General features: G+C 35.4%; 1 protein-coding gene and 1 long non-coding RNA gene across 8 annotated transcripts in view; one reads left to right on the forward strand and one right to left on the reverse strand.

The window, feature by feature from the left end:
- DMXL2 (Dmx like 2) overlaps positions 1–27452 on the reverse strand; it is a 56010-nt gene that overhangs the window by 21133 nt on the left and 7425 nt on the right. For all 7 annotated transcript variants that reach the window (XM_069798252.1, XM_069798258.1, XM_069798254.1 and 4 more), the window contains exons 2-23: positions 25661–25786; positions 23854–23925; positions 23084–23162; positions 22296–22449; positions 21269–21335; positions 18841–19019; positions 17940–18123; positions 16763–16937; positions 15758–15991; positions 14379–14656; positions 13484–14180; positions 11562–11683; positions 10385–10474; positions 8902–9019; positions 8033–8152; positions 7339–7566; positions 4934–6613; positions 4518–4628; positions 3604–3773; positions 2171–2268; positions 1843–2008; positions 630–894 (exon numbers count right to left, since the gene is read on the reverse strand). In XM_069798252.1, the coding sequence (XP_069654353.1) occupies positions 630–894; positions 1843–2008; positions 2171–2268; positions 3604–3773; positions 4518–4628; positions 4934–6613; positions 7339–7566; positions 8033–8152; positions 8902–9019; positions 10385–10474; positions 11562–11683; positions 13484–14180; positions 14379–14656; positions 15758–15991; positions 16763–16937; positions 17940–18123; positions 18841–19019; positions 21269–21335; positions 22296–22449; positions 23084–23162; positions 23854–23925; positions 25661–25786 (5413 nt within the window). The remainder of the gene's footprint in view (positions 1–629; positions 895–1842; positions 2009–2170; positions 2269–3603; positions 3774–4517; positions 4629–4933; positions 6614–7338; positions 7567–8032; positions 8153–8901; positions 9020–10384; positions 10475–11561; positions 11684–13483; positions 14181–14378; positions 14657–15757; positions 15992–16762; positions 16938–17939; positions 18124–18840; positions 19020–21268; positions 21336–22295; positions 22450–23083; positions 23163–23853; positions 23926–25660; positions 25787–27452) is intronic.
- LOC138688039 (uncharacterized) lies at positions 15989–25667 on the forward strand. Its single transcript, XR_011327088.1, has 4 exons — positions 15989–16874; positions 17978–18096; positions 21277–21365; positions 23587–25667. It is a non-coding gene; the product is annotated as an uncharacterized lncRNA (long non-coding RNA).

The raw sequence follows: 27452 nt of genomic DNA on the forward strand, positions 1-27452 counted from the left end.
AGACAGTTTTGGGTGTAGCTGCCAAAACAAAATTAAAGAATTACTTATTCCCCCCCCCAAAGATTAAAGGTATGAGCTGGATGAGTAGAAAGATACTGAATTCTGTCATTTGCCTCACTGTTATACTCCACTCAGCTAAGCCTAAAAAAAGCTGAGGTAATCAGCCAGGTAGAGATTTCCCCAAGGGAGGGAATATGCCACAAGAAACCTATGTAGCCACCTGTCACTTAACATTAGTCTCAGAAGAGACAGGATAGGAAATCCTGCTATAGAACACTGCTAATTCCTAGAAGCAAGAATGAGAATTTAAGTCCACTGGAATAAAGACTAGCCAGCATTCAGTAGAGAGGTATTGTAGGGAAGTACCCAACAAAGGTGGCCCTCCTGAGCTTATCTGACGGCAGAACTAAGTTCGGTATTGGGGGTTGGAGACAAGTCCTTAGAATAAATTGGAATTTTTAAATTTTTTTTTATTTTTTTTTAAGGAGTAGAAATTGAGTGGGCCAGTACAGAAGCCATTTAATGATTTCAGCATAATGGCAGGGACTGCATACATACACAGAAACTATTTCTCCTTCTCTACTTTGTCTTAATAAGTTTGTCCCATCAGGCTAACGTTTTTCCCTTACCTAGGTTTTCATCATCATCTTTAGGTGTTTGTTCCAATAACGTGTCCAGTGCTCTAGTGTAATCTTTCATTATCCAGTATGCAATGCTTCTCAGAAATGGATCAGGATGCAATTTAGTACAGCTGAACCCAGTTCCATCCTTATGGCAACCCAGAATCTTTTCATAAAGAATGGAGGTGTATGTGACAGAGGTTTCAAACTCTGATTCATATAAACGAGCAATAACCATAGCCAACTGGATGTCTTCCATTTTCTCAAGGCACACCTACGATAAGAAGTAGGGAAAAGATTGCTTTATGAGGGAAAGGTAGTTCTTTAAAATAACAGTGAAGGGAATAGCAATATATGTTTACAGAACAGATAATTTTTTCTCATCATATCTGTTCTTTGGGTCAAAAATGTGGCAAGTGATATATATCTAAGTAACATATTTTCTTCCATGTCTGGAAAGAAGTGTACTTCTATTTCAGGAACTATCACATGCATAGCAGTACATCAGCATGTCAAAAATTAATATGGCAGAAGTAAAGATGTTTATTTTTATTCTACCTACTAGAATAAACATAACTTCCAACTTTAATGTTAATAGTAAGATATTCTTCACACTGTCTCATCTGCAGAATTAACCTCTGAGGAAAATTCTTTACATTCTCAGGTGAAGACAAACATACTGCATGTAAATAGGCAGGATAACTAAAGGTTCTCTAATTCCCATTCTCTTCTGAGAGGTACTGCTGAGGTTATGATCCTGCTTACAGCTCTTGCCTCCCTTGTGGCAGGCAACTTCACAACTCCACTAAAAAGGGAACCTAGGGCTGCTTCAGAAGAGAACTCTGACTACTTTTTTTACTTAAAGTTGTAACAATAGGTCATGCAGAATAGCTGGAGGCTGAGCAGAATGCTACTGCTTAACTATGCTGATCAAACAGAAAGTTTTGCCAGAAGGGTCATAACTGGTATTCCCAAGAGTGCTTCCACTGAGGACTGATGTATCTGAACAATTATTCTGGCCTTCAGATCAGCTTCCAAGCTGCTTTTCACAGTAGCACGGAGGTAAATGGTATGTCTGCAGGGCACAAGGGGGTCATGTGTGGACATACCATACCATTTGTGCTGTCACAATTTGTGAAAACATCAGCAGAGAATAGCTTGTAAGGATGCAGTTACATAGGTCAAATTAGAAATTGAATCTTAATTTCTCAAAAGTAGATACCTCTATAGCATCTTTCAGTGAACCTGCTAGCAAGAAAAATGCAGCTGATTGTTCAAAGCGTTGTTTTCCCAACAAAGCAAAAGCATTTTTTAAAGCAGCTTTGCGCCATCTATCTTCACTGAAGTTGTGGCTGAAAAAGGCAGTCATCTTCTCATCATGCTGGGACCTGCATAAAGAAATGCAATGTGTACAACTACTTATTAGATAACCTTAGCATACAATCACTTGAACAACATCACTTTAAATTAAACTCTAATCTTGAATAAATTCTGCTTTGCATTGCTGGTTCAATTAAGATTTAATCAAACTTACAGTTACCAGAACTTACCTAAACAGACCCCACACCACTGCCTTTTTCTTCATAGCAAGGTAAAAGAGTGCAGCATCTAAGGCATCATTGTTCCTCTGGAATGAAGCTTTTGCAACCTGTAGTAAACAAAACCTACTATTATTACTGAAAATATAAAGGCTACTTTTAGCTAAATAACATATGTTCTCTGTTAGGGAGGATGATCTAGGTGACTGTATTATTTCTACAAAGCAACAATAATTTCTGTCAGAATGTTTTATTCATATGTGACAGCTCTCATTACACTGTAAATGTTCTTAAGAGTCAGAAAAACAGCAGCACTGCAGATAGTAACCCCTCTTAACCACAGTGGGACATTAAAAATGTGCAAATAAAAATTCTTCTCTTTAAAAATGTTACAGTAACTCATGCTATTAGGTGAAATTCCTCTTGCAATCCATTATTTCCATATACTTAAGCTAATACAAGTATTTTTTTAATGAACACTAGTTTTTGTATAGGACTCAGAGATGTAATTGTATTTGATTTGGAGTAGTAGGATAATTAAGTTTTGCTCCTGGGTTCTTTTGAGTATCCTGTAAATTTTTAAAAAGTATTTTTACAACAGATGACATGGAAATTCATTAAACTAGTAAGTATTTCTGTGCCACAGACCATTTCAGAGATTGCATTATTTGTTGTAATACAAAGCTAAAGCTAGTAATTATTCAAATACATCAAACTTCAAGTTACAAGAAAGCTGAAATTCTTATTAAAGCAAGGATTTAAATCTCATTGGTAGCTAAGAGAAAGAGTTTTATATATTATCCAAAACGATACTGCATTTTATCCATTATTCTCCCATAAGAATACTCTGCCTGAAAATGAGATTTGGTGTTATTTTGGTTTTACATAATATAGGTGCATATTTCTGTGAAACAGTGATTTTGTGACTCTTCAGAAGAGTAAAACCTGCATTTATTTGCAGTTCGGATCTATGTTCTATAGTACTCCATTATAAAAAATAGAAAATTTGCAAAAAGATCCTTTATATACTTTTTATTGACTAATATTTTTAGATATATTTATTTCTTAAATAAAACCCACTACTGAACTCAAAGCATAATTCCCTGTTTAATCTACAGATATATACTGTCTCATCTATCTGAACACAAGGTTATTCTCAAAATAGAGTACTTAATATGACCTTTAACATACTGTAAAATATGGGGGGGAGAAATTAGGTGCTTCAGAAATGGCTTTTCCCTAGATCAGTTGTATTATATCTTACTATTGAATAATGAAATTTGTAAGCCAGGACTACCAACATCAGTTGGCATAGAAAAAACTAGTTACACAGTCTCCTGACTGGGCTGGAGTACAAAGGAATCTGCTATATACAAGTCACTGTGCATATCTGTTGAGGCATACCTAACAGCATGTAACTATAATTTGTAAGCAATAAGAAGTACCTTCTCAATGCACCTTCGGAGTGTGTTGATATTCCTGACCCACCAACCAATACCCATAGCTCTTAATTCAGACCACTGTGGGTCTCCCTTCTGGATAGCAGGAATCATATTGATCAACTCCTCCTCAGCCTCAGAATGAAAAGCCCATGCAAAATGGCAAGTAGATAGGCCTAAACAATAACATAATAAAATTCAGAAGATTAAGACTTGTTAATAAGCAAATGGAATATGTCAGAGATGCAAAGTGGGATCACCAACCCAGGAGTTAGGTAGATCTGAGAGAGACTGTTTCCCTCAACAGGAAGTAGAGCTGCTAAAGGAACAGCTGAAATATCTTTTTGCTCACTAGGGATGTCCTCTCCTCAGTGCTTCTTCCATCATTTTCCAGAACCGCATTCGTATTTGTACTAGAGTTATATGGCGAAAGACTGAAGGAAAAATATTCTGTTATCACAAAGGCAGACCCATTCTGGGCCAGAAACCTTTCTCTCCGCTGTTTAGGTGGTACCTGCTTTTATTTCCTGTATTTCACAACCTGCTGTCATGAAAACAGTAAAATAATCTTTAAGGTAAGATAAAGCCATGCTTATGTAAAGCAATATCTTCATTCCTCCAGCAGAAACAATGAAATATATATAAAATCTGTATGTCATCTGGTTGAGGAACTTATTCATTCCTCAAACTGAATGAGGCAGAATCTTTCTTCTGTTCTACACCTATACTTTTTTTGCTATTCAGTGCATGTAGGGAAGCCTATACTAAGCCTTTGCAAGATAAGGGTGTTAGTGGAATAGATATAATCTAAAATTAATATGCAGATAATAGAAATATCATAATATTATAGATAAAAAATAACCAGATCCTGTCAACTCAAGTGGATCAAATGAAAGCAATACTTCGCCCTAAGAAATTACCTTGGTGAAGCAGCTGAACTCGATACAGAGGTGGAAGTGATGTCAGAAGGCAGGTGTGCAAGCGCATAGCCAACAAATATCGTAAGCCACATTCATCTAAGGTATCTCTTCCTGTGAAATATAAAATACTGACTTTTGAATACACAGGTGACCACAGGAGGCATATATACAACTTACTATATGCAGTGTGTGAGGAATGTATGTTTCTAAACTTGCTGAGAACCTGAACTACAAGTTATTTATTATGTACGAAATATAAGTAGAGATTTATATTTAAGTGTTTTTCTTTCTTACTGCATCTAATCTGAATAACCGATGCTAGCTTTCAGCTTTGTTATCCCCAAATACCCAAGGACTAAGTTTACCTTTGCTGAGAAGAAAATTAATGTTAATTCAGTAATACGTCAGTTACTAACCTGAGTAATTCTTATCTCTGTTCTCATCTAGTTCAGTGCTTGTCGTGGCCACAGTGTCTGCCAAAGCTACAAGGAACATCTGCTCCAGTCGAGTGAGGCCTGGCAGACTTGAGTGCATCAGGTGGCTTGAAAGGACACTAGCATGTTCTCGGCCAAAGTACGTTGGTCCGTACTGTGACAGATTAATAACTTTTGATTTACTCTCCCTCTTTTCAGGCTCAAAATCAATGAAGTCTTCAGTTGTAACAGGCTGAATCTGGAATAGATCTGAGTACTGATCCTCTGTTTTTCTCTTAGCGTGATCTTCAGAGCCCTGAGGTATTTTAGAAGTTTCTTCAGAAACATAAGTGGCATCTTGATCTGCAGCAAGCAGTGCATACAGTGGCAGTGGGGGAATTGAGTCTATCTCTGTGTAGTCTCGAGTACCATCTTTTCCAGCTGTGATGGTATCCTTTGCAGTACTACCACTTACACTAATGGTGCGAGAAAGATGGCGTTTAGGACCAGTTCCTTCTCCAGCTTCTGTGTCTTTAACTATTGCAACTTCTCCTGCAATACATTTAACTAAATGCGATAGAATGGCTTTGGCTCGGCGAACTTTACCTAGATCCATAAGTTCTAATAACTGGGTTGGATGATACTGGGGTAGAGTAGGTGAAAGAACATGAGCAGCTTCAAAAAGGCCACCATCCTGAATTACAGTTGGAGTGCCAAAAACATCATCCACAATACCTGCCCCATCAATTACACTGGTCTTCTTCACTATCAAGCTTGTTTTGAGTGGATCTTGTGTTGTTGAGTCTTCAGTAGTAAAAACATCACTTTCTCCATCACCAAACTTGACAGCATGTTTCCACTGGGCATAAACATGCATTTCACAGTCCATTCCCACTACCAGTATACCATCTCTCACCCAGGACAGAGAAACAGGCAGTGAAGGAGTGCCATCTACAGATGATACCAAATCAATTGATCTAAGCAACACCCACTTTGACTTTATACCTTGTTTTATGCTACCACCTAGTGGTAAAGTAATGACAGCTACTCCCTCTTTGCTGCTAGTTTGATCTGTTACAATTCCTGAAAGTCTTCCGTACATGAAGATGTTGGCACCAACTCCAACTGTCAATATATGTGAACCATCTTCTTTTGATACCCAGTCCAAATGCACCAAATGCTTGATACTGGGCACCAGGTATTTGTCTTTATTCAAAAAAGCATCTGATTTACTGTAAACAAATAAATTACTATCTACACTGACCCTTGAATCAAGTACACTTCCAACCTTAACTAAATCATCCAGATGAATTGTCTGTTCCAAAACCCATTCTGATCCTCCTGTAGACTCACATTCAAGTATACAAACATGCATGGAAAATTCTTTGGACACAAAACCATTATGCTGTATGGGTTGTTTGTATGCTACTGCAAGACGTCCCGTGTAAGAACAGCTAACGGCAACTGGCCTCCCTACTATGCTCACTGTACTGCTGTTGTCTTCTCCTTCATCATTCATTAAAGGCCATTTTCTCCAATGATATGTTTCCTTTTCTTCATTTTTGCTGTTTAGGTCTGTCTCTACAGTACATCTCCAGAACCGCACTCTGTTGTCTGAACACGATGTTACTATCAAATAAGGTGCAAGGCAGACTGGGTATATTGATGAAGAACTCAGGTGACCTGAAGTTAGAACAAACATATTTAGTTTTAGTAACACAAAGTAGAATGCCTATATGAAAAAGGCAGACATAACACTGTCTAACTACTGATAGAGAGCTTTACAACCTGGTATTATTTTTCTAATTTGGAGTTGGGTAGGGCAAATGTATTGAGACTGATAACAGTCTGGCAGCTTGAACATTACTAATCATCTGCATTTCTGGTCACTATTCACAGAAGATAAGCTGGAACTGAACTAATTCAGAGTAGGGTTGGTAGAATAATGACAGGAATACAAAGCCTTAATCAGATGAGATTAAGGAAGTTAAGATTAAGTTCATATAGCCTACAAAAATGAAACCTAAGAGGGTTCCTAAGATAGGAGAGACACAGAAAGACAGACAAAGAAGGTGTAAGTGCATCAGGTAAAAAAAGCACTATATACCCAACACATTAATGCTGGCCAATGAACAAGCAGGTATAAATTGTTCATTAATAAATAAGGGATGGAAGTTAAGTTTCCAACTACTACAGCATTAAGTGTCAGGAACAGCTTTCCAGTGGGGACTTGATACATTTGTGAAAGAGCAACATGACAAGGTCACAATGATTTGAGAGAGCCTCTTTAGTCCTGCATTCCCTGTATCAGTAAATCAGAATGTGATAGGCCGAGGAGATACAACCCTATAAAAACTGGGAGGTAAAATTAGTGGACCAACTGGATAGAAAAAAAATGTTAAATTTACCTGCTGATGGAGTTGCTCTTATTACTTCTACACCAACAGGAAGATCCAGAGGTTGGCTATACACAAGTCTGGAGCTCAGAATGAGTTTACTAGCAGTCTGAAGATTAGCAATTGATGAAGATCGTGGAATGGGACTTATGCCAGGTGATACATCTGGAGAAGAATCCACAGTCTTTTGCTCAGGTACACTAAGCTTATTCTCTGATGAAGTAGCTTCAGTTGGTTTTGCTATATAAAAAAAAAATTGCCGAAAAGTGTTAAAATTGTTTATAAGTAAGGACAAGGCATGAATGTCCTATAACCAGATTTATTTTTTTAGCAGTGCTTAAGCCACATATTAAATAATTATATGGCGTGTGCAGGCTGCATTAGTTTTATTGCATGCTGTGACTATTCATTTTAAGATACCTGTAACATTCTGAAATACTGATAGTTTAAAATAAAGAATCCAGTGCTTAAGTACATTACTCACCCTATCAACTAATTTTTATATTGCTATTGGTATAGAATGCAACTGAAATTTGTAAAGAATCTTACGGCTTCTATTGCATTGATAAATTATTTCAAAGATTCCTGACTTTGAGGCTTCTGCTTGACAAAGGTGACATAATTTGTTTTAAAATAAACCACCAAGCTTTACTTTAAATAATGTGAAAGAAACATCTGTCTAAGAAAATGATAGTCACTCACTCACCTAAACAGGCTTGCACAGATTTGAGATGAAGATGCCACATCTGAAGAACAGAGCAGCCATTACTATCTTTTTCAATTACTACTAGGTAGAACTTTTCTGAGAAAGGCGGTGGACGATACCCTGTAATTAAACCTATTATCACTATCATGAAGTTTATGTTCAACATAAATAATTTTCAGTAACAGAAGACTCTCTAAAAATTGGTACTAAAAACCCCGTTTTCCTCTTTGAAAGAAACTGCTTGATTATTAAACAAAATATTCAAACAGTACCATTAATAACATTTTTAACTGACATCTTGTTTGCTCATGGCTACAGAAGAATTACAAAAATAACAAGATAGACTGACTTACAGACAACCTGAGTATTAGTGGCAAATCTAATTTTAGATATATTTGGTCTCCCAGTCAGTCTGAACTATTTTTCTAGATTGTAAAAACTCTTTTCCACCTGCCTGCTTTCTTCCTTTTTCATTTAAAGTTTTAAGTCTACTACCAAATTCCCCAGTTACTTTCTATTGTATTAACTCAGAAGTCAGATATATTCACCTTATCACCTGGAACAACACATTGATGCAGAAAATACACTTCTGTTTTATTTTGTACACATTTTTTACATATAATATACAGCACTGTGAAAAATAGACTTTGCCATATAAGTTAAAATGTTTCACTCTAAGCAAATTACCTTTGTTTAATACCATTAACTATGTAAACAACAATTCATATGAGAAACATGAAACAGCCATCATACCGAATTCTAGAGATTCTCATTAAAAAGGAAACTAGCATATGCCAGCTAGATTTCAGTATTCTTTAAGAACATTTTTGGTACCTACTTCATTCATAGTAGTTATTTTTATGCTATACCTTGTGATGGCTGGAAAAATATCTCAGTTTCTTTCCCTTCCACATCTTCCTTATGTGGTTTGTATCCCAAAATGAAATCTTCTTGAAAGACATGAAGCAACTGTGTGTTTGAGCCACACTGAAACATTAAGCAATAGTTATGCTTCCAGAACAGTATAGCAACATTTTGTACTAACGCAATTATTTCTTTTGTGCAATCTAGCTACTGATGAGGATCATTTTCTTTTATAATGTTGAAAATTATTTCAATGCATCAGGAAAACTAACCAATTTCCTCTTATATTAAGAGCAGCATATTCTAGAACCTACTGTTTGTATATTCAAATAATTTCACTGATACCTACTATGCTAGACAAATTACGTAATAACATTTTTGTCACAGTTATTGACAGATGAATTAGTATCTGATTGGTTTTTACTTCTTTAGGTGCTGAACAAATGACAGTGGCAAAAACTCTTAGACTTTTATCCCTCTTCAGTGGGAAGACATGTCTGCAGTGAATTGCTTGGGAAATCTAAAAAAAGGGAATGAATTGCATGAATTGGATATCTCAAGAGCTGTCCTTCCTGACAGCAACAGATTTCTTTGCAGTACCTCCATCTCTCTACAAAGGAGGCTGCTAGCATGAAATCCTTTCCTGCAGGCAAGGAAAAATACGTTCTCCAAAGACAGTGATGGCAAAGTTTTCATGTTGCAAAACACTCTCTTTTTCCAGAGAAACATGGAAAAAGAGTATTCCCTGTACTCATCTATAAAAATTCTAGAAAAATATTTTGTAAATCTGAACTTAAAATTGAAGATCCTATGTGATTAATACTTAAAAGACAGGAAAATTTACTGACAGAGAAATATGTCTTTATATATGTTAAAAACATCCAGATGTCTAATTAAGAAATGGTAAACCACTGTTTCCACAGGCTGCTTCCTAACAGAAAACAGCACTGGTACACATATGATCAAAATAACTGTGAGTGAGAACAAGGTGTAATAATACTATCCCCTCATTGTTCGAAATGTATAGCTGTATTAATTAACAGATAAAAATTTGTCTTACAAGACAGACAAAAAAACTGAAGTCATACATGGCTATGATTCCTACATTTTTGAATAGTTAGGTCTAGTTTTTAGGTTTGGGGTTTTTTTTTAATGTTGTTCATCTTTTTGTTTATTTGTATTTGGGGGGGATTGTTTTTTTTTTTCCTTTAAATTATGATGGTTTGTAAACCAGTTTTTAGTTAAGTTTTGTTTTCATCAAGATTTATGCTTAGAAAATACTGTTACACACTAAGAATGGGCTTTGAGCTCCTAGCAGCTAAAAGAAAGTTGTCTGACTAAAACATTCAAGGTATCTCAACATTCACAAAAATTCAAGGCAGTCATTATCACCATAGAGAATTCTTTTCAACAGATTAGGTTAATTAATAGACAAAGCTATGAAACACCTTTTATGTGATACCCTTAAAGAGTTAACTATTTATTTACTTTGTTTGTTATTGCATCGAGTTCAATAATGCATCCTGGTCGAGCAGTAGATTGTTGGCTCACAATGTTAAACACTTCCCCAATAAGTTTCTGAAACAGAGCAAAATGAGAAGAGTTAGTATATTTTTCCTTTAGACAGAAGGAAATTGCAGTCATTTACAGTAAACTGATGCTTTGATTTTCCTTGTTGGCGTAAACTGTAACAGACTTCTTCCTGTTGTCATTTTGGCAATTATGAATAATGTGTTTATCAGGACATTTGCACTGTTGTGAGTCTGCAGCTATTCATGGGGATAGCACACCAGTTTTTATGGAAACTAAATGTTGTTTATTTAAAGATTTATCCTTTCATAACATAACTTAGTATCTGTGCCATGAGAAACTCAAATACACTTCTTCACTTTTCTTTAAAGCTTCAGGTTTTGTCACAACATCTAAAAAAATAAATCAGTACAGCTTATATATAAACTGAAGGGTCTATTGATTTTTGCTGGAATGTTCACAGTCATGGTTCCTAGAACAGATTCCTCAGACTGATCTGAATAGTGACAGGCTCTATCTTGCTGGATAGCTTATAAAATAACAGAAGAATGGAAAAAAAAGGAAGGATGTGCTTCTTTATACACTTAACAGTGCAAGGTCAGGCTTTACTTGGCTTAAAGTCACAGAAATGAAAGCTAAAAAAGGATGAAAAAATTGCTTATTACAGAAAAAATAAGAGCTAATATTACCCTTGGCAATAACCTGCTGATTCCTTCCTATCCTACCATCTCTGCCCTTCCTGATACATAAATGTAACTTAGGTGGATACACCTAAGTCTTGCTCTTCTGTCTTCACCTTCCTACTTGCTATTGACTCCCCTATTTTGAGAAGACAAAGAAAAAAAAACCAACTATTTTTCCTTTCCCCCCACCTGCTACAGGCTGGGGAAACTTGTCAGAGAAATTTTGTTTCAGTCCAGCCACTTTTAGTAGTAATAGCTGCATTTCTGTCTGCTAATGTTTACAGACAGCTGCAAAATGTAATTCTGCAAGGTGTAATGCATAAGATCCTATACATGGAATGGCATAAAAATTATACAGAACTAAGTGAAGACAAACCACTGGTGTGGAAAAAAAAAGCTACCTTAATTAGTTTTATTTTAATACTTTCAAACCATTGCTACATAAAACTTACAGATGATTCAGGGTCAGATAATTCATCTAGAAGTTTTCGTGCATCTACAACGGCTTGATAGAGTCTCAGGTTTTTGCCATCGGATGCAACAAAGCAAGCACTAGCAGAATTGCAGTATGTACCTAATAGAAAACACAAAAATTTTGTAGTTAGAGAAAAAAATGGCAGTCAAATGGCATCAGGTAGTCCATTACAATCCACTTCACAATATCTGAGTATGTTTCTAACATAATTTTCGTAAAGTACTGAAGCAAAAACCTAAGCAAATGTGTGCATTAAGCCACCAGTACTTGAACTTTGAAATAACTCTCTTTCTGCTCATTTATGTAACTGAAACTCCTCATAAAAGTGAATAATCTAAGCAGAATTTATGTATGTTTACAAACATTGTTCACACATGCAAAAACCAGTATGTAGTACACCTAAGGGAACGCTGCCATTCCTTAAAATGATTATGTTCTCTTCACTGTCACCTCTAAGGAGGTGCTCGGAAGTGCTAATTCTAGCATCCCTAGGTTGTCAGAGTAGGAGTCTAAGGTAAACTGTTCAGAAAAGCTATATTAGCTATAGCTTTTTTCCTTGGTTACTGTCTCTAGGCTCTTTGGGTAATATTAACCTCTATGAATATTTCCTTCTACCCTCCAGTTAAAAGTGCAGATATAAAAGTGGAGGGAGAAATATATCTGCAGTAGTGAATAATATATGAAAAACTGTAACAGACTGTCTTTTTTGCTTCTTTACAGTATACAGAACTGGCTTGACACAAGGTTTTCTATTCTGATACACGTTTTCCCCTTACATTATAAGAGAGAAGCAGCTAGTTATTTGTGTTTAGAAGACTTTGTGGGATTCAGACAGCACAGAATGTTACTATGTAAGCAGAGAAAATGGATTTATTTTATTTTAAATCAAAGTTATGTTATGCATTTATTAAGCATACTTAGGATTTTTGAGGTTGTACAACATCTTTGACACCCATTTAATCATTTAAAAGGTCAGACTGGCCTTAGCATAATAAAATAACCTGGCATTATTAGTATAAAATTAACGTTACATCCACAGCACAAATGACATTTTTAGTACTGTATACAAAGATGACAACTACTACAACAGCATCTTTATGATAATTCAAAAATAAGTATCTGAGTGGCTGAATAGAGCAACATTTGTAGAGACAATTTTCCTAACTGCAATAGAAAGCCCTAAAATTAAATAGAGAAGCTGAAGAATTGTCCTAGGGCATTACACATTAGATGTTGTACTGCCTGACCTCTGAAAAAGTATTGTTTGCAGTTCTGTAAAGTCAATGTAGTCTATTTCTTTAAAAATACTCTGTGTTCTAACCGGGCCTTTGTAAACCACTGATGGCCTGAAGAATTTTGGTATTGGTTCAGGACCTTCTAAGCAGAGTTCTTAGAGAGCATGTTAAAAGATTTTGATACTGTAAATTTTGGCTGAAAATCTTTCCCAATAATTCAGATGTTCAAGCAGTCCAAAAACTAGTTCTGTTCAACCCACTGCCTCCTGCAGCTGTATGTGGCCAACAACCCAGACGCCTAAGTCATGAGAACATCTGCATTATTAATACCATGTCAATGCAGAGAACACTCAGTGAAGCTGCCTAAAGCACTGAGGAAAGGGATCATGATCATCTTGTTGTTTGTGAGAGTGATGATTGCTTACTCACACAAAGAAGTTACTGAATGTCAGCTGATGCACAGTAACTACAGACTCAGACAAGATGAAATGTTTTGAAGTAGCTTAGCCTCAAATGAAATAAAAATGCTTAATTTGCATAATACAAGGAAATTACTGAAAAGTTAATATAAATATACTCTAAATACAATAGTAATTTATTTTAACAAATTAATTCTGTGACTTTCAGTATTAACTCTATATGGAAACATGCTAAGTATACTCACCAAGGCAATAGCTGGGAATAAGTGTTGGAAGCCAGGCTACGTTAGAGAAAGCGGATGTATGAAGAGAGTTAATTCGAGCCAGTTCAGATACTCCTCCAGTGTATGATAAAGGTCCTATAGGGTCTACACGCCACAGAATCAGCTCACTATAGATTGCATTTGGGTCATGGAATGTACGGGTTGCTGCATTTTTAAGTTGCTGCCTAGAAGAACCTTTCACATGTTTAATAGGATCCATTATTCTGTTTATCCTGTCAGAGTCCCAGGAACTGTCTGATTCAGGAGTTAATAGAGCATTATGATGAGAAGATGTTAGCAGTAATGGTAAAACAGAATGGCAAGCTAGATCATTGAGATGAAAACGGTGACCACAGTACCTAAATTTATGTGATACAGTTAGCACAGTAGTGAAAGCTGATTTATCAGCAAAAGTAACTGCCCACTGATTTAGAGAGCCATCTACATGTTTGGAAATCATCATTACTAGGGGAGAGATTATATTCACATTTGCACTGTCCTGGGCAAAGCTTTGTCCTTTATTTGCTAGAGTATTATCTGGAAAGTCCATTGTCTTCTGATGTACAGCATTACTGTTATCTTTTACAAAGACAGGGCAAGCATACATCATAATATTTTTGCTAAGGGAACTAGCATCTCCTGATGGAAATGCAACAGGAATCCTAGAAGAAAATGAAACCTAAAAAAAAAAAAAAAAAAAAAAAAGAAAAGAAAGAAAAAAATTAGAATATAACAACCCAGCTTAAGTCTGAATAAATAGCTGTTTCACAGGAAGTACTTAAAATTAAATTCATACTGATCTTCAGATATAAAAGAAAGGACAAAATGATTGTTGATTAAGATCATAAATAATAAAACAATTTCAAATATAAAATACCTGAACTTGTTGAAAGATGCCTGGAGTGTATTCATCTAAATATTTCACATGCCACACCAAAAAGGTACCATCAATAGGATGGATAGTAAAAAGCATATCTGGATTTCTGTTCCATTCAGTTAGGAGCAACTCAATTTTCCGATCTAACAAAACTGTTGGAAGAGGCATGCGTGGGCCTGCTAGTAGAGATGTTTTGGGGCTTCCCTCTCTTTCTCCATCTTCATGTTCTGAAGAGCCTGTACCAGTCCCTGTCTCTGATTCTCTATCTATAGACAAGTCTGCAACAGAAAAGAAATGCGCCATTTTATCCATTGCAAAGATTTCCCTATCGGTTTTTATCTGCTAATAGTACTATCTGATAAGAACATTCATGCACATTGAGGGTAGAAACATTTTTCTTTGGTCTGTCTGTACAAAAATATGAGGCTCTTGCCTTTGACTATCGCTTCTAACTATACAATACAAGTAATAATAAATACAACCGTAAAAATCAAGATACTTAGAGTAATGCCCTGCCTAAGATTATTCTGGTCAACTGTACAAACCCACACATTTCATATGAATGCTGGTTCCAAATTAATATAAGTGGTTTTTTTTTTTTTTTTATTTAGAAGGTGATCATGAAATATATGGTATATAATCATTGAACTAGTATGTAGTGCGTGTTCAGTAATAATTATCACACGCTTACTAACTACTGCATCAGTAATCTAGACTTTAAGAACCTAAGCATTATAAATGACACAATGTATCATTGGTTTACTATCATTACTTGGTCTTACTAGTTTCTGTAGACAGATTTTTATTTTTACACATTCTTACTGGCCAAGTGACCCTCCCACACCAATGTAAAGTACTTCTGGTAGGATAAGTTTTCCCTCATTAATTTCAAAATATGTCTCTCCATTCCTTTGTGAACAGCTACACTTGGGATCATCAGGTGATCTAAGGTTTAAGATGTAAATCTTATCAGTACTGGAAACAGTGCAGTTGCATTAAAATGGAGCTAAAGTCCAACCCTTCTTAAAGCTTGCCATAAGTTGGTATGTCATTACTGACAATCAGATTGTAAGGTAAATGGAAAGCAGGTCTTAGTGATAATTTCATAGCTCAGTGGAATATATCCAAAATGGAAATGAAAGACAAAAGCTACCTTTCTTTTTCACTGTGTATATCACTACTGCATTCCAACAGCGTACATAATTTAATTTTTCATGCCTACAATTACAGCAGCCAAAATTTCAGCTCTAAATGTCTATTTATTTTAGATTAGTGATAAAATGTTAGCACTTATAATTCTTGTGCTAAATAACTGCATTAGTTATTGCATTAATGTGCTTCAGAATAATGCTTGTGCTACATATCTTGATATTACTAACCATGATCTAATTTCATATGTAATCCTCTCTCTTTTTCTTCCATTTCTTCTTCTTCTTCAACCTCAACATCAAAATCTTGTTCTAGTTGTTGTTCGGAAATTTTTCTTAGATGCTGCATAAATACTTCAATAGAGGATGTAAAATTAAATTCTTTATTATTCAACCAGTGAACAACAAAGCCTCCATTTCCTTCATCTATATTAAAAGCTGTTCCAGCCAAGACTGATGGAATATCTGTGGAGATTTTTAAACAAATAAAAAAGCTATATATTAAACTGCTCATCTTTTTATTTATATATACACACAGAGATTTCTTAATTAAGATATTTAACTTATTTCAGGTAGAACATAATTTGTGCCTTTAAGATTAGAAAAGGTAAGATGTGGATCAAGTTTCTACTTGCAATTGTAATTAAAAAAATTTAAAGAGATTTTAACATCAATAAATTTACATGAAAATTGATTCTTATGTGAATGGTAAATGATACTCAACAGTTCTAATTGTTCAGTTTCATATGTTGCAGTGTTGTCATTTCATGTACAAATTTTAGGTAAGGCACATGATTGCTCTTTAATCTTCTCCTTGTTTAAAATATTCTGCATTATTCTATAAAAAGTAGCTGGTTTCCTGCCAAAAAATCTGGTACAGTTTTTTTTCATTCACTACATATTCTGTAGGAAGCAAATACTCTATTCATCATAAACCATTGCCTCCCAAAACCCAACAATGAAACGCAAAGAAGACTTCAAGTTTAGGTTTCTTTTGCTTTCTGATGTGCAAAGATGAATTTAATTGTCTTTTAAAAGTGCTGAAGGTATTCAGAATAAATTCAGCCTCATTTGTCTTACAAAACTCTATGCCAAGTAACAGACTGGTGAAATAACAGTCTTCCTACAAATTCCCTGTATTCAATAAGGCAAAGCAAAGAATGCATCTCAGTCCCCTTTATTTTTTTCATTTTGTACAAATATATTGTTACAGTTTAATAAATGGTTGTATTTCACCTGTATTAGGGTTGATGCTTGCTGCTATATGGAAGTGACCAAGTGCATTTGCATGATGTGAAATGTGACGCTGAACTTCATGAGTACCCTGTTGATCTGGCAATACATCCGGGTGGGTAACAAGAACTGAAGATCTCCTTTGTCCTTTTCTCATATTTTTCAAATGGTGAATTGTCTGAAATATTTATAAAAAATAAATTGAGGAATACTAAAAAACTGTAAGGTAAAAACTCACACTTATATAAAGCCTAAAGCTTTTTAACTTCCTTCTACCTAAGAAGTGAAGACTAGTTTCAAAAGGATTATTTTAAACAGATTTCAACAGATATTAGTAACACTTATGTACATCAGTTCTGGCCAAAGGCAAAGCACTTCTAACAGTCTTCTGAAAGTTCCTTTAATATCTGCTTCAACAACAACACAAAAATACACACTATTTTGTGTAATGTTCATAAACTATATTACAACAATCTAAAAGCAGTAACCTTTGCAATATAATTTTATAATGAGTTATTTCTGTGTCACTGAAAATTGCTGAGAGCACATGTAGAGCACAACTGATTCAAAGGCGCAAAGCATACTTGGTTCCACTCTTCCTATTTGTTGATCGTTATAATATGTAAGAAGTAAAAACTTGGTCTGATAGTAATAGTCTACAAATGAGTTGTAGGGTGGTTGGTTTGTTCTGTTTTGTTTTCTTGTTTTTATATTGATAGGTTTTCTCTTACTGTAAACTTAATAGACTTGATACGACTGCCACTGAAATTTAGAGCCCCATAATACCACCCTTTAGAAATGCAATTATTAAATCAGATAACTAAAAATCAGAAGAGTTTATTTACTGCCTTCACTGTTTTATAATGACAGACTTTCAGACCCAATCAGAATGAAACCATCACTTACTATTCCATTAAACATTCTCTCTTCCTGTCACTATTAGTTAGCTGTAGAAAAAGTTGATTGAGTTTTAAGACATGGAGCTTGGGTGCAGAGTTGCAAAGTCTCTGACTTCTTCACTGTTTAGTAACAGACTTCAAAAACTGATATGAAGTAATTCAGACTGTTATGCTTATAAGAACTAGATAATACATATTCTTATCGAGTTCTACATCCTTTAAATATTTACTTTTTAAGAATCTTGAAATAAAAAATTCACAAAGTAAGTATTTACTTGTACCTCTAGTGCATGCTGTATTTTGTCCTTTTGCTTTCCAGATTGAGAGATAGTGCTGCTAATGCTGGAAGTGCTGGTTTCACAGATCTGCTCACCGAGAAGAGTATCTTCTGGTAACAACGTCTCTGCCCACAGCCGACAGATGCCATCAAGACATGATGTGAGTAACACATTACAGACCAAACCCCTAACGACAGACATATCAAGGTTACTACCCAATGTAATTAAATTAGCTATATGGACACAGCAGAAATTAGGGGATTATACAAGTATTTAGTAGTTATTGTTTCATCCAAATTTCTGCCTCTCCCCTAACTAAAGGTTTTATATCAGTAGGGATTTTTGGCATGCTGATAAACCCATAGATTATTGGCAAAAGTGCATGTGAACACAGAATGGTTATTATTTGATAAATGCAACAGTTATTATAAAACTGCAGTTATGAAACTTCCTAAACTATCTGACTTGCTGAGCTATGGTGAAGAATGCATAAATTTTACTAAATAATGAAAAGTGAAATTGAACAGCTAATTAAACACCACTATATACAACAAGGTGTAGAAAATAGCTTACTAAATGCTAATCATTTAAACAAGCATTTTATTTCCAATGTCATAGCACCATTTGGTGAAGACAAAGCCTTACATCCGTGTTTCCTCACATAACTTGAGAAGGCACTGAAGTTTAGACCATATTTTAGAATAAATCTCACCTGTTAACATGACTATCACTATTGCACTAGGTAATACAGAAGCTTATGGGAAGATGTTGATATGTTTTATTTCTTGAAAATATAAGCAGAGAAATCTAATCATGTTCTTGATGGCCAAACTTCAAGCAGAGTGTTAAAAAATACTTGGTCAAAGGCTTGCTTGTTTTTTTTTTAAAAAGAAAACTTCCAAACCTGGGCATGTACTTGCTAATGTTACGCCATGAAAATCCTGTCACTGCTCGAGGATGCGCCAAATAAACAAATGAGAAGTGGACAACCCCTGAGCATTTTTTCTTTTCTTCATTCTCTTGGGGCAGAAGAGATGACTTCCAACCAGTCATAGGATACCAAACCTTTAAGAGGCAGTCATCCTATGTAAAGCAATAAAAAACCATGGGGTTAGCTAGCTATAATTACAAAACATCACAAAAAGAAGATCCCAGATAATAAGGAAACTGCAAGTCTAGTATGTTTCATGAAAACTTGATCTGTGTCCCAGAACTATTTGCAGTTTTTCAGACAACCCATTTCTAAGACCACTTATTTCATTGATGGTCATCCTGGAATGAGTTACAGGACTGAAGAACTATTCTGCTGGCAACACTGCATTTAAGGAATTTTTCTTCCAGTCCAGTTGGCCCCCTACTTTTCTCTTGGTTCACTATGCATTTTCTGCATAGCACATATGCACGCTTAAGTTCCATGTCCATTTCCCTGAAAAGATAGAAGCCAGAAATAGACTGCCACTCACACTACAATATTAAGCTCATTAACAGTCAGTTTCTCCACTGAGACAATTCATACTGTAAGTCCCTGTTGGTTCCCATACACAGAAAGCCTGACTTTCATGGAAAGCACTGCACCTACCGACCACAGGCCCACAACAGAGGAGCAGATATGTGTATTACAACCTTCCCCTCCACCAGGACAACCTATGCTACCTTTCTGGTTTGAATGGTTGGGCACCACTAACATAATTAATTGAAACAAAACTGAAATGCTGACACAGCAATAGTACAAATGCTGATAAGTGAGACTGGAGTATGACTATACTGATGTGAGCTACGGACAACATTACTATTATGACAACAGTACATTGTACACAGCTGGATGCCATATCCCTGGTTTTCAGGACTTGCTTCTGGAGATACAGAATAAAGTAAATAAATGAATAAATTATGAAACTCTAAGAGTGTGAATAAAAGATACTATTTCCTGACAAGCATCAAAAAGTACAGTATCTGACCACAGGTTCTGCAGGAAGAAAGTCTGACAGGCAGCCCTGTTAAGAATTATGATCAAAGCTGTGTATCTCATGGAACAACTAATACAGAGCTGTCTTACAGACAGAAAATTACTTCTGGAACCATCTGCCTCACCTACTTTGTCAAATGCTTAGCTATATAGAAGTATATTCATGGGAAATAGAAATATGGAATGAAGCAAATGTTTTGATAATTTTCTAACCACAACAATTCTAAATGTAATATTTATTAAGGTGTTGCAAATACATGTTTAGTCATAAAATAATGCAGCTCATGATTCAATTGTCCTCTTTAGTAAGTGTAAGAAAACAAAGGTTCCAAAAATTCGTCTCATTTTTCAACTGACATTAAGTGCAAGCAATGAATGATTACCTATCCAGACTTGAAAACCAAAGGGAATCACTCAAATGAGAGGGTGACATTAAAGAGAATTATTAATTGAAAACTTAGCTTGAATAGCTGTTGCGGAGGGACATCACACACAGACCAATGTGATCAAGTGAAGTCCATTTACTACCACGTTTGATACAGTTATATACCTTATGCACTTGTGCACGCGCCCTACACAATACTCTAATTGGTACAATACCCCGTTTCACGCGACACTATCTTATTCTCTATTGGCTGAGCAAGCTTCTTCACGAGGTGTCCAGCAGTCACTTATCTCATTCTTCAGCATCCAGGTGTTGTTTGTCAGGCTCTTCTTATCTTCCTTTTTCCCAGCGTACAAGGACACAGCGTCCTTGTCTGCTCCAGCGTTTTGTAAACTTATGCTTCGTTCCCACCTAACGGCTGGATTGCTCACATTCCTTTGCCCAGCCAAGAAATCCTCAACATACAGCAATTTAACAAAAAATATGCCAAACTGAAATAGAAGTTAAGAATTGGTAATTGAACCCAGAATTCACTAAATAATAGAAAATATTTTAATTTATCCACTGAGATATGCATATTATACCAGTTAAAATGTGTACATATTCTATCATAATGAGCTAATATTTATCCTCATTACTTCCAATAGAAGTAGAAAAATATGTTTATGCATATCTGAAAGTTCATCTAAGTATATTTTATCTAAAGCATATATGTATACAAGCCTGTATCACTGTCACTGTATTTCCAGGTTGATTCTCCAGTATTCAGTAAGAGTACACAGCTAAATCCAATTTCTTGTTGCTGAAATTCATGGAATTGCATGAAAATACAGCATTGCACAAGATGATAATTTAACTTAGCTCAGACTACGATAGAGCATATAGTCCAGGACTATTCTGTATTACTTATTTACTTTGTCAAACAAATGCAAAACATTAACATTGCAAACACTTATTTAATTATTCTTTTTTTGTCCATACCTTCCCAGCTGTTGCAAAGTATTCACCATCAGGAGACCATGCCATCAAATGTACTGATACTGCAGTCCTAAAGAACATGGGAGTAAAGTTTTAAGTTGTAAGTAAAGTCTATTTATTCTATAGTATTATTCCATATGTATTCAGTTGAATAAGTATTACTGTTCATTATTTAAATGAAATATATTAGTATTCTATGTTGTTGCTTTATGCATACTTTAGAAATAGCAGAAGCATAAAAAGTATTTGCCACAGTGAAACAAAATATTTAGTATTTTCAGTTTTACAGAAAAACAGCCCGTAAAATAAATTAAGTACAGCAAGCCTAGGCTAGATCCGATGAGATCACAGAAGTGAAGTTTGTCCCATATGCTCCTCTACTCCCAGTGAAGCCAAGACAAATAGTAGGAAGAAATGAAAATGAAGATCTTTTAGATAATTTGTGATACTATTTGACTGCGACTACAGCTTATCGTTCAGCTGTCTGAAAGAAGAAAGCAGCCTATACAGTGCTTCATGGGCACAAAATCTAAAATGGCTTCAAAAAAGTCAAGAGAAAACAGGTTCATAGGCAGCTGCTTCCCAAGTCTGCATATATATAAAAATGGCTGATCACAAAGCACTTCCATAATATGGATCTCAAATAGAACTGGGTAGAAGGGGTTTCAGGACCCTCTTCCTAAGATTCAGGAAGCAGTTCTCATCTTTCAGTGGAGTCTATCTGCCTGCTACTGCTCCTCTGTTCAGTCTCATCCAATATCTCAGCACTACTTTCAAAGATGAGAAAACAGGGACAATTTTTATATGTTGCCAGTGTTACAGTTTGGGTAAGCCTTTATCTAGGTTATCTGGTGATAGGTCACTTGAAAAAGTGAGGAATTTCTGTTTGGAGTAATGTACATTGTTTGAATTTTATGGTATTTTAAGCTGATTTAAAAGCTCATTTTAAAATATGGTTTTGGAGAGAAGATAGGGTTGATATATGAGGGGGCATTACAATTTGTCTTAAAATAAAAATTATCTCACTCACTTGCACTGCCAGACACATTTCCAGTCATTTAGAACTGGGAGAACTTTATCATCTTTGATCTGATTGTCAGGATCATCACCTTCTTCTTCTAGAATGTCACTAGATGGAGGGGCCCACAATTGCAAGAAGTCAGTTGCTGTCAGCAGCCTGTTACCTGAAAGTAATATCAAAGCTGTGAAACCAAGATGATGCATGTATATTGAAAGACTAAGCCTGTCATCATATTTTGTTGATGATTATTCAAAACAGGTTGAAAACTCAACTTTGTAAAGTCCATTTTAATATGATAGGGTATTCAATCATATTGTATAGCTGCTTTTATTAAAACATTTTGAATTTATAATACCTTTTAAGAAAGAACATCAAGGTTTTTTTGGTGACTTCAAATGATAAACGATATTTAACAATGAATGTTGTAGATGCTAAATAGCCATTCACATCTCTAATAAAGATACATTGTTAGACATCTTATAAATATCTGTGCCCAGGTACATTGCTCACTTTAAAGGTGATAAAATTCTATTTAAATGATTATTAGTGGTAATTTAAGTCAGTTAGCAACTTAGCATTGTGATTCCCAAACTAAGATCTTGCATAAGAGAGACAAACACTTGGCACAGCATCTTCAAAAACGCTAACTGTAGCCTCACATTTTACGCAACACTGCCTGAGAACAGATAATCTAAAATTTCCATATTCATGCTCTCACTTTATTACAATAAAAATAAAGTGTTCAAGATCTCCTAACTACAAATGTTGAACAAATAATTTCACAAACTTCACATTACCTTGAGGGTCCCATGCCAGGTTGTAAGTCATAGAACTGAGGAAGAATTGCCCAGTTTTAAGCCACTGACACTTTAGTTGCTGTAGTTAAAAACAGTAAAGGATTAATTCTCACATCAACAGCAAAGTGGAAAGTTATTGATATTTCTTTCTTTCTCTAAGAAACTGCTATTAAGCCTGTTGCAAAAACATTCAGGACCCAGTGGCGGATTGTTGAATCTAGTTTTAATAATTTCTTCGATTGTTTTATAAAAATTAAATGCATCACAGAGTGCCCTGCAAACCAGATCTGGACCTGTCACACATACAAATATGTCTGTAGATTACTTTAAACTAGTTAAGTCATACTTTCATAACAACATAAGGGATGGCAGTATAGATGCAACAAAGATTGTGAAACCTGCTTGAGAACATACTTAATGCTTGAGTGCTCGACCATGGCTGTGCTGTTAAACACAAGCCTGGGTACACGTCTACAAGTCTAAGTCATATTTCTGTACCACAGATCTGACAACCTCTTCAAGTTAAAGAAACACCAACTTGTCACCATGTCATTCTAGTATGAGATTCAAGAACAAGATGTTGTGAACTTAGGAGCGCAGTTCCCAGTTTGATTCACGCAGCGGAAGATCCAATTTTATTATGGATGGTGGAAAATGTTTATCCATTAGTCTTTTGTGTGCCCATGTAATATAATAATAATAACTAGCAGACAGACTTTTGCCTCTTCTAAAAACCTAAACCAAATTACAATCATGAAATACATACTTACACAATTTCTTTTATGAGAATTTATACCAAGTGGTTCAAATATGCAGACAGCATTTCCATATGATGCTGCAATCTGGAAAAAAAAAATTCAAGACTCAAAACATAAGGTTAGGAGATAAGTGTAACCGCTTTTTAGTATTCCAAAATAGCTAAAGAATTTCCAGCAACGTGTGCCATTGTTCAAGAAAAGTGAAATTAATGCAAATGTCATTAATTGTGTTACAGGTATACTTTCTTAAGGAAGTTGAGAAATACATACTTCCGAACAAGCCCATCTTTAAGATTTTAACTCTAGGTAGGAAAGACATCTTGTTCAGTGGGATAAATGCTGTCAATCAGATCTAATATATTCTTCTACAGTAACTACTGCTAATGCATAAGGGAAAGCTGATGCCTTCACTACTACTGCTCATGTTTCGTCTACTTCACAGCTAACTAATAAATTAATCATAAGTGTCTGGGTCTCAGTGTGTTCCCAGATTCCATTTTGTACCACTAAATAATAATTACAGGAAACAGGAAGAAATGAAATTCTATTTTAAATAGTTAAATACATTTTGAGGGGAGACAAATGGTAAACAGAAAAACTGAAGTACTTATACCACTGAACCCCGCAATTTCTTTCACTCACTTATTTCACAGAAACCTCCATACACCATATGGTCTTTATGACGAATTTATCTGGTCATGTTCCTAATACTCATATGGCTATGAGTACTTTTGACTACATTTAAAATTCCTTTTTCTTCCTTAAAAGATTTCTAAAAGAAAAACTGTTTAAGTTCATCCCGTTCAGCATCTGGTTTCCTTAATAAAGAAATGATGCAAAAGTTTCACAACATTTATTATGAAATCTTATTTCTTCTTTGGGGGAAGGGGAGTGGTGGCGGGAAAGTTGCAACAACACACTCCCAAAGAAGAGAACAGACTGTGAATTCAGAGTCCAGAATGCAGAACCACCCAGAGGTTCATGGTGATCTTGCAGGGGCCACCTGTGCAGCTGGAATCTCCTCTCTTCCAGTCCTACTGGGACTGCACTGCTGCAGTGCAGGGGCCCTGGCCACCTAAAGCTGCCCAAATCCTAACTAAGGCTTTCTTAATACCGCAACCAATTTTTAACTCACTAATATTAGGCAGGGACAACTGACAAACAAAATTTGCTCAGTGCACTACCATAACTCATAGGAAGTATTTTTTTCTCAGCAATCTAAACTGTCTCTTTAGCACTGTTTAGGGATTAAAAATAAAACCCCATAGCCAGTCAAGGGGCCATGCAGTTATGACGGCTGATACTGTAGCACTTCTAAACACATTAAACATGCCTAAGCTTTTCTGAAAGAGAAAGTATTTCTAATTCATTACTTTGCAGGACACAAACACACACACACGCACATATGTGTGTGTATATATATGTATACATGAATGATTTATCCACGTCTTCTTTAGCTAGATGAAAGAATACAACAATGCAGACAACAATAATTTTAGTAGCATTCCAGTTCTGATACTAAACTGTAACTAATACATATTCCCACATTTTGTGGGACCTGTTATTGCAGGTCCTGGAAAGAAATAAAAACCATTGTTATAAGATGCCTCCTGCTTCCCCCCAACCCCAAAATTACTATTAAATTGAAACAATTCTCTGAGTAACTCAAGAGGTATTACTCAGAAAGTTACATATCAGTAAAAACTGATCCTTGTCATGAAATTGACTCATTAATACCATTAATATATTATGTTGCTGTTTAATTATTTTGAGTATTCAATATTTTTTTAATTCTATACAGGTTTATTAAAATCCTTACCCTGCCTTGTCGTTGGGAGCATTCCACACAACTGACCTGGATGTTTCCATGTTTAGCACCAGGAATAATTTGCACACATTCAAAGTCATTTGCCAGAATAACAATGTCACAACCAGAGCCATATGCCTGAAATATTTTTTAAAAGAAATACAATTAAAAATTTATTAAAAAAACTAAATACTTATTAGATGGCTTACACTTTTGAGAGAGCTGTGAAAATCTCAATTGAAACAAGTAGCAGGTTTAGTCCCCATCAATACAGCAGCACCAGCAGAATAAGCAACCAGTAAAAACAAAGTAGCAAAAGAGACCTTAAACCTTCCAGGGTTTAAATCACGCAAAAAGAAACAGGAAAAAGCCAAACCAAACAAAAACCCAAAACAAACCCCAAACTTCTTCTAGAACCTAAGCTCTGTGTATACTTTCACTTTTGTTTGTTTTGTGTATTTTGTTAGGTTTTAGTTGTTTGTTGTTTTTTTTTCCTCCCCTCCAATTCTTGTTACCTCTTAGAGCAAGGCAGCCAAGAGTTTACTATTTAGGTGCAATTATTAAATTTGCATATAATTTTCTTAAATGTGTGTGTCATGCCCCTCTGCACTTTTTTCTTTTTTTTTTAAAGAATATTAAGTGATTCTTTTCTATAAGAATACAATTTCTGGGATTTTCTGTGTTTTAAGAAGTGCACATTACTATAAGACTAGAAACCAACAAAGATTTGTCTTGGATATATTGTATCTTGTGCAATACACACTACAGTCTAAATAAATTGTTTAAGAATAAGTTATAGAACAATGATAGCTTGCAGCACTTTTTATTGGCAGGATAAATATATATCTGTCTGCCAACCTTTCACTTGTCCTCGTATGCCAGAATATTCTAAAAAGTTTAATCACTCCAGATGATCTGTTCCACTGAACTCCCACATTCAGGCATAGAAATCCCTCCCCAGCACCAACCTACCAATAAGCCTTTTTAAAGTAAACCATTAAGCTAGAAGTCTCTTTCCTTAAAGTAAGTTTTCCACTGATTCCAATACAGTAGGCAGAAATTTTACTACAGCTGCATTAAGCAGGGGGTGCAAGTCCTCAACAGTCAATTTCAGATGGTACAAAATTACTCTGTCATTTTAACTTGTCCCCTGCTTCTTTCACAATAATTTCCAAATTACTGAGTCCTAGCCCTCTCCTCCGAGGTCAATCGGTTTAAAGGCTACCTGTATTATTTTTGAGAAGTGTATGAGAAGTTGTGAGTATTTCTATAGATTTACAGGATCAGTGCCCATTGATGGGCACACTAAAGTAATGGTACAAGATAACCACGGGAACTAGAATGGACAATTTATGTCTCATGACCTTCTATGTCTACTTCTGATCCTCCTGGGAAGGAGCAACGAGTGAGAAAGTCTGAAGAAAAAGGCCTAATTTAGTGAAAGTACAATCACTGCTAAAAACAAGAAAGGAACAGCAATATAAGCAGCAAAGCAGAAACTCAGGCCTCAGAAATTAACACACCATACAACTGCACACACAAAAATTAAAACTGCGTACAAAACATAGATTGTCTAAAAGATTTCCAAGGTCATCTCACAAAAATAAAGTAGTGATCCAGTATTGTCTGATTTCTCAAGACCACAACTGTTGTTCTGGGAAGCTCTGAGGAACTGATACTGGAGTTATTCACAACGTAAGCAGAAGAGGGGGAAAAAAACCCCAAAAAACAACTGCTAAATGTTGTTAGAGAGAGATTATCTATGTAACAGAATATCCTAGCTCCTTGATGACTAGGCTATGCA

The sequence above is a fragment of the Haliaeetus albicilla genome, chromosome 12 (assembly GCF_947461875.1).
Source record: "Haliaeetus albicilla chromosome 12, bHalAlb1.1, whole genome shotgun sequence".
In the NCBI taxonomy this organism is placed as follows: domain Eukaryota; kingdom Metazoa; phylum Chordata; class Aves; order Accipitriformes; family Accipitridae; genus Haliaeetus; species Haliaeetus albicilla.